Here is a 15,756-nt window from a genome sequence, read left to right as displayed (position 1 = left end):
CTGTGACATCCGGAACCACAGCAACCATATTATAAACATGAGGGGAGCCACCCAGAGGTAGAACTGAGATGCAGGAAAGACCTGGCTTCTTGACGCTGTTAAATCCTTGTATGCAACTACCCTAATGTCGTCCACCTGTGCACTTCCTGATGCATGAAATAATACATTTCAAAATTCTTTTTGCTACTTTGAGTCAGTTTTCTGCTTACCTGCAGCAGGCGGTACTCTAACTGACGTACAAGTAAAGCGAACCTGGAGGTCAAGGACAGCCGCCCAGAGAAGGCCGCTTCTGGGAAGTCTTCAGCGGGCAGTCGAGGCAGGAGAAGCACGTGACAAGGCACAGGTGCCATTTGGAAGATATTCTGGGCACCACGTGTAGTTCAGAACGGCTCTGCAAAGGGCGTGAGGATGGAGACGAGGCTGCAGAGGGGAGGCCGGTGGGAACCTGAGGGCCTCGTGTGCTCTGGAGGTGAAATACAGCCACAGCACCGAGCAGCTCCTCCTGTCTACAGGCAGCGTCTACGTCTACACCCCACGAGTCTGGCTGGCTTCTCCACGCGCTGTGAAGGTGTCAGAAGGGATGTCGTGAGAGCTCCAGAGCCAGGCTAGCTGTCCTGGGATGCCGTCCTAGGCTGCACATTGTAAGGAAGGCCATCCACACGACTGGAGGAGGGGAAACCAGGTGGGGAGGACTAAGGGCTTCAGCTGAGCCAGGACCATCGGCGGGACCAGCGAGGGCCAAGGCCGGCCTGCAGCACGCGGCTGCCCAGCCGCCACCCCAGCGCACCTGAGCCCAGGAGAGGCCAGCCGGTGAACCGCCCAGGCAGCCCAGGGAATCACACGAGGCGATCAGTCACTGTTGGGTGAGCACTAGATTTCGGGGGCTCGTTACGCAGCAATAGCTCCGAGCACACAGGCCGAGGCAGGATGCGTGGACTTACTCCGAGCAGCGTGAGCAGGAACACGACTGTGCTCCCGTCTCGGGGAGACGCCGCGGCGGTGGGCCGGACGCTCAGGGTGGGGCAGGCGGGAGGCGTCCGCGGCGATGGAGCTGAGAAATAGCGTGGGCCTGAACTGGGACGGCGCCCAGGGAGGGCGGAGCAGGGGCATTTCGAGGTAAAATCAGGGTGACAGTGAATAAGCTTATGGAGTGTAAAGGAGAAAAGCGAATGAAGAAGTGCTCCGAGGTCCCTGGGCCAGGCCGAGCGGAGGACAGCGCCCCTCGCCAAGGGCGGGAGGGAGGGGAGGAGCCTGGGGTAACCGGGGGGCGTCCACGTGGGGACGTGCGCGCGGAGCTCTCGACGCTCGGTAAACGCTGGATGAGCACATCCCGTGAGCAGTCTGGCGGGTCCTGAAGTGTACGAGGCCAAGGAGCCGTGGTCGTGTGGCATCACTGGAATTCTCTGTAAGTCAGACTTTCATGGTCTGAACTCACTTTACTGACACTTCATCAGAAAAGGAAAGGAAAGATCCGAGGCAGTCAAATGCTGACGGCTCCGCACGCTGTCTAGCTCACGTGCCTCCATCTGTCATTCTCAGCAAACACTGCCAGTAACGACCTGTCTACCTAAAGCCACTTTCCAGCGTCCAGAGGGTGAGCTCTGTGACCCGAGTCCCCTCTCTTCCTGGCCTGCGATTGTCTACACGCCTCCCGGCCCGTAGGGCAGGAAAAGCCTTGGGGAAGGACATGCTAGAAAGAGCTGAGAGGGTGTCCATGTCGGCTATGCTGTCAAGTGAGCACCGTCTTGATTTACCAGTGGAACAAACACAGAGGGTCCAACAACCGTGACACACACAGGTAAGTACCGCTTACCTTTGAAATTGGTTAAAATAGCAGGTAAACGGCTGGGAACCAATCTCCTCCTCCCAGTACTGCTGCCAGTTCATGACGCTCTCCAGGTTCTTCTGATTTTCTCTCTTACAGGGAGGAATATAGGAGCACTAACAAGACAGAATGCAGAGGAAACCTATTATTCCACAGAATAGTGAAATACAGCCCATTTTTTAATAGAGAGATGGCATTATGCAGATGGAAAGTTAATCTAATTCTCACCTACCTAATTTTTAATATCACGAAATCGAAATTGCTAACCTACGTCTCAAATTTCCAACTTGGCACAATTACAATAAATATTCCAGTAACAAAAATACAGCAAAATAGAGCTTTCAGTCATTACTATAAGGATATTTTATAAACAACTAGTTACAAACTAATAGGAATCGATAGCCTCTCTTTTTGAAGGCCTGTCAATCAACAGAGGGAGGCAAAAAAAGAGTTGCTTTTCATCCCCAGTTTCCAGTGGACCGTGCTGTCTCCTCTTCCACCTTTAACCACAACTCAAGCACAGGCTCTCCTCAGACACTGCTCTCAACCACCGAAGCCCCGTGGAACCAACGAGCCCAGAACCAACGCACTTTGCTGACCGATGCTTTCCCAGCCTGCAGTTCCCCCTGAAGGGACTCAGCTGCTCTCTTGAGATTGAGCAGAATCAGAAAACTGCTCGTGTTTAGATGTTTAGTTAACCTGAGCACTCTCGTCCATCCCCTCCAGTTCAGGCTTTTGCGATGATGATGACGATCACGGGAGGAGATGCCAGCTTGGTTACTATTTACAAGACGCCGGACACTAAAAAATGCTCGCCAGCCTCAGCTCGCGCTTCTCGCCACGACCCTGGATGGTCTCCCCTCCACGGACGGGGAACTGAGCCTTCTGTCAGCTCTTCGACTGGAACTAGACGCCGGCGACTTTGTCACATCCCACTCTCAGATGTCTTCCCAAGCTGTCGACGCCGAGGAGCAGGAAAACGCCCGTTGGCTTCAGAGCATAATTGGAGGCACATTATTTTAGAGCGCGTGGTCTGCAGCCTCTCCCCACGATTTTACAGCAAATACAAAGGTTAGCGAGGCGGACGACACTCTGCACATCGGTCCCCGCCACGCTGTCCCCACTGGAGCCGGGGCCACACCCTGGAGACGCACCTGCCGCGCCGCCTCCCCTCGCTCCCTCCTCCAGGAGCCGCCCGGCGCGGCTGCAGCCAGAGCCACACAGCGTCACACTCGTCCCTTTCACGCCAGCCCCCTCGTTCGCCAGCAAGTGGGACAAGGGCCATGGTTTTTTCTTTTCTGTATCTTCACATTTAGGACTATGCCTCGTATGGGGAAGCTTCAAAAATGTTGGGAGAATTAATTAAATAACACACTTAGACACATTTTTATTCAAGATGATGAAGCTGTTTTCTCAGTGGTTAAAACATTTAAAAATACACAATATAGACACGTTTTAAATTTTGGTAAATTTGGTTATTTTCTATTACCTATAACAAGTCCACATGTTATGCAAATGTTATTTTAATGATTGAATCACCGGACATTTATCCTCTGCATACATAGTTCCACTGCCTATCAACAACAGTAGTACAGAGCTAACATTTCTGTGAAATTGTGAATTCGGAGTTCAAAGCAGCATTGGGACCATTAGATAGGGCTCCGGTCCTATTCTCTGTTGGGTGTTTAGGCTTCAATAAATTATTTCCTTTTTCTGGATTTCATTATTTCCAATCTGTAAAATCTCCAAAATACGTTAGTTCTACCTTTCGATGATGCTCTTCTTGGGGATACACCAAGACAGGACCCAGCAGAAGGCAGGACCACGAGCACTGCTGAGCACTTTTCCCAGAGGAGATTCTGCCCCCTGGGAGGTGGCGGGCAAGGCTGACCAGGCCAGCATGCCAGCCGCAGGAAGGACGGCCGGGGCTGGGAGGCCCTTTTTCGGGGGCCTCTATTTGCTGTAGGAAAATGATCACAGGAGGACTCTGACGTTCTCGTCGCTCGTTTCCTATACGACATTGACATGCCTTTTCCTCTTTTACAATAGTTTTTCCTATATCATGGTCAGTTTATAAAGTGAGAGTGGGGCCACTTGACTCTGCTCTTTGCAGGAAGGAGAAATTCCCATATTTGGAGGTAGAGCTGTGAGGGGTGAAACCCTAAAATCCACCACAGCCCTTTTTGCAATGAGTGTCCTCGATGTGAGGGACACTAAACATTTTAGCGAAAACAACTAATAACCAACTGTTGTCAAAGTAGATTTTTCAATTTTGCAAGTTAACTCCTTTTGAATTCTTTGCTATTCAGTTTTTTGGGGGAGAAATGGATTTAAAAGAAACATCTCTACTGAATGACAATGACTCCAGGACGTGACCAGGGGCCCAACCTGCGCGTCCCGAACCACAGGTGGAAGCTCTCAGCAAGTGTGTGCAGTTTCGTACAAGGTATGGTTTCACATGGGACAAAAGAAACGTTTCTTGCCTGTAGGAAACTTTGAGCCAATGTGGATGGATTTTTGGAAGCAAAATACTTTTTTACATTGGGAAAATACCCGAAGATCAAAATGCAAGTATTTTTACATGACTGCATTCTTTCCAAGGAGCATCCCAGATTAATGAGCACATAAGACTCCAGTGACTTTTAAAGCTTGCATTGCCTTCAAAGGACAATTTTTTAAAGGCTAAACCTTATGTTCTTAAAAATCATGATTGCTCATCTTCTTCTATCTTGATTCTCCAGTTGGTTTGTCTTTAAAATTTCTGTGAAGCCTAACTCAAACCCTCCCTGGACGCCTCCCCGATTCTACTCAGTGGATCAGGGTAGATTGTTAGAACTTTAAATAAGCTATGAATGAACATTCAAGACAAAAACAGAATCCTAGAAAAAGGAATTTGGAAATTCAGTCACAGAGACTCCTTTCCTTTCTAGGTTGTTCAAGACTGATGGTTTCCAGACACCACAATAGCTCCTCCATGAGTCTCTCCTCTGGGGGAGGAGCACACATAAGAACGTACCCCATCCGCCTCCTCCTCATCACTGTCTTCATCGTGGCTGGCATTTATCCACTATATGTTGTATCTCATTAATCTCAACCTCATTTAATCCAGGTGACCATATATTATAATAAGAAAACCCATTTTACAGATGAGAAAACTGAGGGGCAGAGGGATTTGAGAAAACTTCCCCTGAGTTACAATAACTAATGGGAAAGCTGGGACTCAGACTGCAGGGTTTTCCCAATCATTGCACCATACGGCCTCCCACGTCTCTGTCTTTAGGGCTTCCCAGTTTTCTCTTTGGAGCTCCCTGATTTGGGGGTAAGCAAGATGCCCTAAGTTTTGCATCCCTCTCTTGGAGGACCAGTGTATTGCTTCCTGGGGAATGGGGCTGGCACAGTCCTCCTGAGGGCCGAGCTGGGGCAGGCGCTGCATCCTTGTTTTCCAGTAGATTCTCAGAGAAATGCATCCTAAGTCTTTGCTTGTTCACTCCTGTCTCAGTTTGGCTCCAGGGCTGGGTTTTGGTGCCATGGATGTCATGTCACTTTGGTGAATTTATAGACACCACGTCACGGTCACGGAGGACAATGAGCACTCTCTTGGAGAAACTTCTTCATACGCTTCTGACCTTTTCTGTTTTCCATTTGCAAAGGCAGCATTTCCCAACTCCTAATACCACCAGTGCTCCAATAACCTTCACTGGAGTCTGTGTCATTTGCTGCCTAAACTTGCACGAAATCACTGTCTTTAAAAAGTCAGGAGGAAAAGAGGCATGTGATAAAATAGATTTGTTTAATGCCTACCTGTTAGAAAAAAAAATTTGGCTTTTGCATTCATGAGCAATGTTGATGGGATCCAGAGGGCTATTCTGAGTTTATTAACATAAAAGCTTCCAGTGCGTTTATTAAGGAAAGACACCACCATCACTCGACACGGAATATTTGATTATGCATTTATTATTCTTATTTTTCCATTATCTTATTTTAGGGTTTATCCAGGTTATAACAGTTCTTTTTCAGCCACTCCAACGGACTGATGCGTTCACAGAGCCCACTCCAGTGCCTCTCTGTGAGCGTGTCGTGAGGACTGTGTTTCAATCACTTGGGCACAGAAGCCAGAACTCATTTTCCCCCTTTAGTGAGTCATTTAAAAATCCGTTGCACAAATCACGTGGTCTGCTTAACTAAACGGTGGGCCCGGTTCTGTTAGGCGCCACCTAAGAAGCAGAAACCGAGAAGCTGGATTTTTCCCCAGTTCCTTTGACTTCACTCGGGTGGAAGGGTGGCATTGAAAGACACGATACTATAACTTACTGATTAAATAATTCCCAGAGTAAATCTGATTAGAAAATGAATTCTTAAAATCATCTACTGGAACTTCAGTCTGATTATATTTTATACTATAATCCCCCATTTTCTGAAATTCTGTGAGACATCTCTGTCAGCTGTGATTTGTGACTTTAATGACATTTTTACAATATAAACATATAACCAGAAAAGCACTGAGGAATAAAAAGTGTAACTGAGCTGTTGATAAACTCCACAGTGGTGCCCGCGCCCCCAGACCTCATTAATAGCGTGCATACACACGTGCACGTGAGCACCCACATTCTTTATGGATGTAGGTGAACTGAACAAACACACACAAAATTGCACATCAGCTAATAAGTTAAATTCCAGGGCCAGTGGTTCCAGAATGTATATCCATACCTGAAAGCTAAATGAGAAAAGTCTTATGGAGGAATCTAAAGGTCAGATAAATAGCTCAGAAAATGTGAAAAGCAGGCTAAGAATGGGATAAGCCACGATGAGTTCTTTGGAGAGAGCGGGCTGGAGGGAGCAGAGTGGCCCACAGTCCAGGACAGTGTGTGTCAGTGTGTCCCACAGACCACTCGGGAGCTTGCCACAGAGGCGCACGCTCCTGAGGGTCTGACGCCGTGGGACTCGGAATCTGCATTACTAATAGCTCTTCTGCTGCCTGGAATGACAGATTTTTAGAACTGATACGTCATGCAATAAATCATCCTGATTGCTGAGGACTGGAGAGGCTGCAAAGATTGGATGTTACTCACTCCTTACCCGCTCCCCCTCTCTTCCCAGGAGCATGCAGTGTAGTAACAGCAGCATAGTCACAAAGTGCTGTGTGAATACAAAAGAGGAGGGGAAGATTGTGGCTTTGGGGGTGTGTGTGCAGGAAGGTGCCACCGAAGAGATGACTTTTGATTTGTGCCTTTAAGGAGTCTGTTCTCAGAGAATGGGTTGGGAAAGTGACATTCCAAGAAGAAATGGAATATGCAAAGACGTTGTGTATGGATGTTCCAGAAAGACTGAGTCATCCGACGTGCTTAGCACAGGGGGCATGGAGATGGCGCTGGAAAATGCCCACATTATCTGAAGTACTGCTCAGTGAAGAATTGCTCCTCTCTCCTTAAATCTTCCATGAAAAGTCGCTCACTACCTCCCGTGGAGTATTCCCACCCACCCACCAATGGTCCTTTAGTTAGAATTTATTAACATGTGTTGATACTACATCTGCATTCTTGTAACAATAACATTCATTTAACTTCTGGATTCGAGCAGGCTGCTAAGGTTGGGATAGTACTAAAAATATGAGAAGTGTGGAATGACATTCACTTTCAAGAGAAAATAGTTCATTCAGTTTTAGAGTTAAAAAATAAAAATATACTGTCTTTGCCAAATATAGAGGTCAAACCTAAATATAAGTCAGACCAAAACACGAAGTTTTACTCTGGAAGAACCTCAATAGTAATTATTTATAACAAGCATGACAGCACATGTAAAAACTTGTTCAATGGCTTATGATCACAATTTAAAATCCTTGAGGAGATGGCCAGTCCTCTCTTGATCATATAGAACACTGCAATGAAAAAATCGTTCTTAAATGCTCACATACGCATTCGGATGTGCCTCATTGATGGTGCTATCTGTGTAGTGTACTGTGCACAAATTCAGTATATTTAATGAAATGTTGCCACCAGCATTTCTGCATGAAGATGACCAATACGCTCTGTCCATGATAATCCTGGTCCCCTGGAACTAGGAGTGACCAATAGTGGCGATGAAAAATTGATGCTTCCTATTTTGTGGCAGAACGCATTTTCCAAAGATGACTGTACCAATATTTACCCCATTTCACAGGCTCTTACAAGGTGATGTCGACACTCCTCGATTCAGGCACGTGGGTTACCCTTCCCCAGGACATGGATGAGCCTGTGATTAAGTGGGAGTGATGCTGTGGGACTTAAGGCTAGATCAGAAAAGATGATACAGCTCCCGCTTGCATCTGTCTCGAGAGTCCTTGCCCTTGGACTCCAGACTCTGCTGTGACGAAGCCCCAGCAAGCCCACACAGAGCGACCACACGGAGAGCCTGTGTGGAGAATGGAGCCCCCCAGCCACAGCCAGCATCAACTGCCTGCACGTGAGTGAACGAGCCTTCAGATGATTCCACCTCCAGCCTTCAAGTCCTCCAGCTGGGGCCTCCAACACCAGGGAGCAGAGACAAGCTGCCCCCTTTGTGCCTTGTCTGAATTTCTGGGCCCCCTGGAATTTGGAGCGTAATAAACATGATGTGATCCTCAGGGATCTTTGACAGTGGCTAATGGATCGTGGGACCTCCAGGACTGAAACAGGCAGACAGCCCTCCATGGTTCTCCTCCATCTACATTCCCGAAAAACTAGAGTCTGATGAAATGAAGTCCAGCCGTCACCAAGACCTAAGACAGGCTCCTCCCGTCCCCAGGCCCAGAGCTCCCTGAAGGTGACGGGGGGACCACTGAGGAAGGAACCTGTGGGAGCACCTCGAGGGGTGCCCCCTGGAAGTCTCCTAACCTTTCCCCAGAGAAGGCAGACACTTGGCAGAACAGCTGTGCGCTGGGGAAAGGGCGCAGGTTTAGAGGATTACTGGACACTGGCCCTGTGCGAGCCCTGACCCCTGGGGCCCCCGAGTATGACTGTGCTCAGAACAGGGCTCATGGCGACAGGGGAAAATGGAGTTTTGGCCCAAGTTGGGGGCACAGTGGGCCCAGGGAGTCCACGAACCCTCCCGTGGTCGAGACCCTGAACGTACAGAAGCAACGCGCACCTTAGCGCCCGTCCTAATTCCAACCTTGCCCCCTTACCGACGGCGGCAAGGCTTCGCGGTGGGTGACGGGAACTAGCTGCTCTTTCCCCGAACAGGAAACCAATAAACCAGTCCTGCGTCCCTGGGGAAGTCAAGAGTCCGCATCCCTGTCACGGGACCCGGTGACTGACGATGCGGCTCTTGAAGAAGACGGGAAAGTCTGGAGAACGACCGTGGAGCGAGTCCGGGCGACGCCACCTCCAGCTGCTGTCTCAGACTCAGGCTCTTCACTGGAGCAAAAGACCGGCCGCCGGGCCGATTCTGCGGCGCCTGGGGCGGCAAAGGCCGTTTCCTCCACCCCGCGCACGGACGGCACCGAGGCAGCTGGCAGGCGGGCACGGGGAGCCTGCACCACGCCACTCGGACCCCTCGCCGCCTCCAGCGCCGCACTCCCGGGCTGTCCTGCTGCAGTCTGCAGGGACCCGACCCTCGCCCCACGGAGCACCACGTCGGCACGGGGATGGCGCCGTGCTGTCCGAGCGCCGGAGTCTCGGCAGCGCCCGGGCCTGCGGGCAGCGGGAGCTCAGCGGCCTGCCCCTCGGGGCTGCGGGGCTGGAGGGCCAAGGGGTCCGGCGTCCCTCCCAAGGGAAAGGCAGATTGCTGCACTTTCACCCCTTAAAACCGGAGAAGGCCCAGGCGGCGGGCTCCTCTATACCCGGAGGCAGCGTGTGCGCGCCTTCGACAGGACCCGGGGGCTGGCCCATCCACCCGGGCGCGAGGGCCCTTGGAGTCCGGGGCCCACTGCGCGCCGGGGGTCTGGGTGCCTGAACGCGGGACGTCGAGCCCACCTCGTCCCGTGCACTGCGCTCGGGCCCCCGGACCGAAGCGGGTCCTGCAGGCCAGTAAGACTCGGGAGCAGGGCCTCACCTGCGTGCGCGCGCTCACCTTGCCCGGCCTGTGCCACCGCGCGGGTTACTGGGGCCTGTGCTCACACCGCCCGGCAGCGTTTGGGCAGATGACGAAGTCGCTCTCTGTGAGCGTAAGTTTGAGCGGAATTCCTGACTGCTTATTTGTCGGTAAGGAACGACGTTGGAGACAGACCGACACGGACTTGGGGGCGCTGCCTGACAGGGTGAACTGTCTTTAAAGGGGCCGGTGTGTTACATCCTCAGAAACTGAACTCTGATCAATACACACGATCTGAAAGTTGTATTTCCCACATGCCCTTTCTCAGGAAGCTCCTTGGGGATGTGCTCCCCCAAAATAAAGGTCTAAACCCAGAAACACGAAGGCATGGGGTCAAGGAAACAGAGTACCCAAGCCGGGAGAGACTGGCCCAAGGCGTAGCCGATCCTATTTGGGGCAGAAGGTGGAACGAGTCCAAAAGGCTGTCCCAGGAAATCTTTCTGAAAAGAGAAAAAAATGGAACTAAATGACGATCTATCCTAAATAACCATACGAAAAACAGCGGGCAAAGGAGTTTTCTAGCGCTGCGGGAGAATTTTGGAAAAGTTAGAGACAGGTGCTAAGGAAAGTAAGAAAATATGCAAAGGGGACGATTATTAGCTCAAGGAAAAGAAACGAACAATGCATAGTTAAAACAGCGTTCAGTATTAATTTAGCCAAGAATTATGAAGAACCGTACTTAAAGGAGGGGGGGGGTGGGTGGGGTGTCAGAACGCCGTCTCCTCATGGCCCCTCGGAGGCGGTCGGCGTGTCTAACACACATCAGAGCCTGCTGTTTAGAAACACGGAGGTGAACAGTAGAAAATAAACCTAAAAACAGTAAAGGCAGTTGTCTCTCAGTGGCAAGAGCGGCTGGGACAGAGGAGTCCCCATAAAGTTACCGCGCTGTTCGATGTCTTCACCGTGGTCCTAACACGAGCAAAGAGCCATCGAAGGCTTCAGGCTGAGAGCTGTTCCAGGGGCTTCCCACGCATTCGCTCACCCACCCATGACCCAGTGAGATGGGGCCACGACCATCCTCACCGCGCAGATGAGGGAACTGAGGCAGAGAGAGGTTAAGGAACACCCAAGTCACACCGCTCTTTTGATTAAAAATGTATAAATAAAGCATAATAGATACACAAGGTAGGAAAGCAAACAGTAGGAAGCGTTACACGCTGCAACGCCCCGGCTCCGACCCTGGACGCCCGCCGTTGGGTTAACCATTGCACGGCCCCCACGCTCCACGCTACCTGGATGTGAGCGCTCTCCTCGTCTCACTCTCTGTTGTTTCACTCAACGATCGTCTCGTGCTCGGGTGTCCCCACACGGAGATCGAACTCCTTCTGTTTTGAATTCTACTGCACGGATGTGTCAAACATTACTAACTGGTCCTCTCCTGAAAAGCTGCAAAGGCGTTTCCGGTCTTTTGCAATTACCAACAAAGGAGCAACAATCATCCTTCTACAAGCATCTCGCACACGCGTGTGAGAGCAGGAAAAGTAAAGAGATTCAAAACTTAGTGTGTCCCCAAGAGACCTACCAACCGCAGCTCCGCCAGCAGTTTCCCCATATCCTTAAAACATAAACTGGTACAATTAAACTTTCTGATAACTGAAGCACGGGAGTTCTTGTTTTAATTTCTATCTTTAAGTAAAGGTAATAATTTTTCATATACTTTAAAACTATTTATATTTCTTTCCTACAAACTGGCCATCCGTGATCTTTCCCACCTTGGTCATTTTCTTACTGATGTGTAAGAGTCTTTACATAGTGAGGAAATTAAATCTTTGTCACACGCTCCGATTTTCCCCTCATTTTGTCTTTCTTGACTTAATTTGTGGTACGTTTGCTATCTAGCCATAAGTAATTTTTATAAACTCAATCTGTGGGAATTTCTACAGTTAGACCCCCATCCATGACAGGCCCATCATCTATGAAGACACATCAGTCACTGAAGCAAGACCCCCACTTTCGTGCTGTCTCAGGCTTACAGGGTAAGCCAGGTGACACTGTTCGGAAAATTCTTTAGAAAATATAGACAAGAAAAATAAAAATTTCAACCTCTGGTATGGCTATCAGTCAGATAACTCATTTAGGATTTTACGTTAGGATTCTGAAGTGAGGCTGTCCTATAATTTTCACCTGTATGTGTTTGTTATCATAGGTTTTCATTGCAATGTAATCCTAAAATTATAAAAAAAATCTGGAAGTTTTCCTTCTTTTTGGGTGCTCTGGCATAGTTTAAGATAGGATTAAAGTTATCTGTTTTCATAGAATTGAGCTGGAAACACTGACAGTGGTAGTTTCCCTGAATATTCGTGAGATTACACATATTTTCACGTGTCTGGGTAGTTGCAATTCTTCACTGAACTGCCTGTTGATGCTCCTCCCTAGTAGTCAGGGTTCTCCAGGGAAACACAGCTAATAGGACATATGTAGACACACGGAAAGAGATTTATTATGAGGAACTGGCTCACACCATAACGGAAGCTGAGAAGTCCCACAGTCTGCCATCTGCAAGACGAAGATCCAGGGACGTGGGTGCTGTAACTCAGTCGGAGTCCAAAGGCCCGAGAACCAGGGGCGCCGACGCCGTGTCCCAGCTCCAGCACAGAGTAAATTCACCTTCTTCCGCCTCATTGTTCTATTCAGGCCCTCAACGGATTGGATGACACCCACCCACACTGGTGAAGAGGAATCTTCTTTACTGAGTCCACCGATTCAAATGCTAATCTCCATATAAATTTTAGGATTCTTTGTGCCATTTCTGTGAAAAATGTCATTGGAACTTTGATCAGGATTGCATTGAATCTGTAGATTGCTTTAGGAAGTATGGACATTTTATTCTTCCAATCCAAGAGCATGGAATATCTTTCCATTTCTTTGTGTCTTCTTCAGTTTCTTTCAACAATGTTTTATAGTTTTCAGTGCAAAGGTCTTTCACCTCTTTGGTTAAGTTTATTCCTAGCACGAAAACAGACACACAGAACAGAATTGGAGCCCAGAAATAAACCGACACATCTACGGACAGCTAATCTTCGACAAAGGAGCCAAAAACATACAATGGACAAAGGAAAGTCTCTTCAATAAATGGTGTTGGGAAGACTGGACAGCCACATGCAAAAGAATGAAAGTAGACCATTGTCTTACACCATACGCAAAAAATAACTCAAAATGGATTAAAGACTTGAAGGTAAGACCTGGAGACATGAAACTTCTAGAAGAAAACATAAGCAGTATGCTCTTTGACATCATTCTCAGCAGCATATTTTTAAGTACCACGTCTGACTCGGCAAGGGAAACAACAGAAAAAATAAACAAATGGGACTACACCAAACTAAAAAGCTTCTACACAGCAAAGGAAACCATCAATAAAATGAAAAGATGATCTAACAATTGGGGGAAGATATTTGCAAACCATATATTTGATAAGGGGTTAATATCCAAAATATATGAAGAACTCATACATCTCAACACCAAAAAAAACTAACAACCCAATTAAAAAATGAGCAAAAGATCTGAACCACCATTTCTCCAAAGAAGATATACAGAGGGACAACAGGCACATGAAAAGATGTTCAACATCACTAAATATCAGGGAAATGCAAATCAAAACTACAATGAGATATCACCTCACACCTGTTAGAATGGCTATAACTAACAAGACAAGAAATAACAAGTGTTGGAGAGGATGTGGAGAAAAGGGAAATTCCATACACTAATGGTGAGAGTGCAAACTGGTGCAGCCACTATGGAAAACAGTACAGAGATTCCTCAAAAAATTAAAAATAGAACTACCATACGATCCAGCTATTCCACTGCTGGATATTTATCCAAAGAACATGAAAACATGATGAATGCATAAAGATACACGCACCCCTATGTTCACTGCAGCATTATCCACAATAGCCAAGACTTGGAAGCAACCTAGGTGCCCATCAAGGGACAAATGGATAAAGAAGATGTGGTATATATACACAATGGAATATTACTCAGCCATAAGAAATGATGAAATCCAGCCATTTGTGACAACATGGATGGATCTTGAAGGTATTATGTTAAGTGACATAAATCAGAGGGAGAAAGTCAAATACCGTATGATCTCACTCATAAATAGAAGATAAAAACAATGACAAGCAAACACATAGCAACAGAGATTGGATGGTTGGTTCCCAGAGGGCAAGAGGGTAGGAGGGTGAAAGGGGTAAGTGGGCACATGTGTGTGGTGATGGGTGGTAATTAGTCTTTGGGTGGAGAACATGATGTAATCTACACAGGAATCGAAATATAATGATGAACGCCCGACATTTATATGATGTTATATACTCATGTTACCACAATACAAAATAAATTAATTTAAAAAATAAAATCTTATAAAACTTAAAAAAATAATTAATATACATTTCACATATTAATTCTTGATTTTTCATATAACTTGTAACCACAAGTTACAAGTATGTATAATGATTTTTAAATACAAAGTTTAAAAAAAAGATGCTAATCTCTTCCAGAAACACCCTCCCAGACACACCGAGAAATAACGTTTTGCTGGCCATCTGGACGTCCCTTAGCCCGCCTAGTGTTCTACTAAGGAATAGTCATTTATTGCTAAGACCTCTTCAAATGTCAAGCTTTGAATCTCTTCTCTACTGTAGTGCAAATATTCGCCCAAGTTTGTCATTTTTCTGTCAATTTTAATTTTTTTTAAGTGTAGGTAAGTTTTTCTTTATTACGTCACTAAATAAGTCAGTATATTTCCTTTATGAGTTCTGTCCCTGGTCTCATTCTTAGAAAGGCTCTGTTGACTTCCCCAAATTATGTAAATATTTACCTAGATTTTATATACTACTTTCATAGTTTATTTTTGTACATTAAAATTGTTATTGTCAAAATTGCGATTTTATTTTAATTAAATTTATATTTTATTTTTATTAAATTTGTTTCCAAATAATTTTTGAGTATTTTCAAAATAAACTTTATTTGGAAAATTAAATTTTTTAAATATACATTTTCCAAATAATAGGGAGGTTTTAATTATTTACTGAATAAGACAACTCTTTAGAAGTTATCTGAAATGCCAAAACCTGCAAAGAAAATCTACCATAAACATTTTTTCCTGGCAACAGCTTTACTGAAATTTAATTCACATGCCATGTAACCCACCCATTTAAAGCTTACAAGTCAATGGCTGTTAGTGGATTCACAGAACTGTGCAGCCACCAGCACAATCAGTTTTAGAATGTTTTCATCTCCAAGGAAGACCCCCTGGGCCCTTCAGCCATCCTTCCCAATCCTCGCACAGACTTCCCCAATCTAGACCGTTCATGTAAATGGAGTCATGTAACATGTGGTCTCTTGTGGCTGACTTCTGACATTTGGCACATTTTCATGTTAGCATGTATCAACACTTCTTCCCTTCTTCTAGTCAAATAATATTCCTCACGTGGATATGGCACATTTTGTTTATCCATCTTATCCACTCATCAGTCGAAGGACATTTGAGCTGTGTCCACTTTTTGGCTATTATGAATAATGCTGCTACGAATAGTCCTGTACAGGTTTTTTGTGTGGACTTGTGTTGACATTTCTCTTGGGTATATACCAAGGGATGGAATTGCTGGGCTGTATGGCAACTGTGGTTAACTTTTTGAAGAAGAGTCAACTATTTTCCAAAGTGGCTGCATCTGTTACCTTCTTACCAGCAATGCATGAGGGTTCCAATTTTCCCATCCACTCAGCAACACTTGCTACTGCCTTTGTTATAATAGCCTTTCTAGCGGGTTGGAAGTAGTATCTTATTGTGGTTTTGATTTACATTTCTCCAAGGACTAACCATGTTGAACATATTTTCATGTGCTTATTGGCCATTTGTATCCCTTCTTTGGGAAAATATCTATTCACAT

At 46.7% G+C, this 15,756-nt stretch overlaps 1 protein-coding gene across 1 annotated transcript in view; it reads right to left on the bottom strand.

Moving 5' to 3' along the window:
• Window positions 1–15,756, bottom strand: part of KCNMB4 (potassium calcium-activated channel subfamily M regulatory beta subunit 4) — a 64,139-nt gene that overhangs the window by 36,503 nt on the left and 11,880 nt on the right. The window contains exon 2 of the mRNA XM_044756220.2: window positions 1,814–1,941. Within this exon, the coding sequence (XP_044612155.1) occupies window positions 1,814–1,941 (128 nt within the window). The remainder of the gene's footprint in view (window positions 1–1,813; window positions 1,942–15,756) is intronic.

The sequence above is a fragment of the Equus asinus genome, chromosome 22, assembly GCF_041296235.1.
Source record: "Equus asinus isolate D_3611 breed Donkey chromosome 22, EquAss-T2T_v2, whole genome shotgun sequence".
NCBI classification, from domain to species: domain Eukaryota; kingdom Metazoa; phylum Chordata; class Mammalia; order Perissodactyla; family Equidae; genus Equus; species Equus asinus.
The sequence above is the reverse complement of the archived record's forward strand: the minus strand, read 5'-3'. Positions and strand labels throughout refer to the sequence as shown.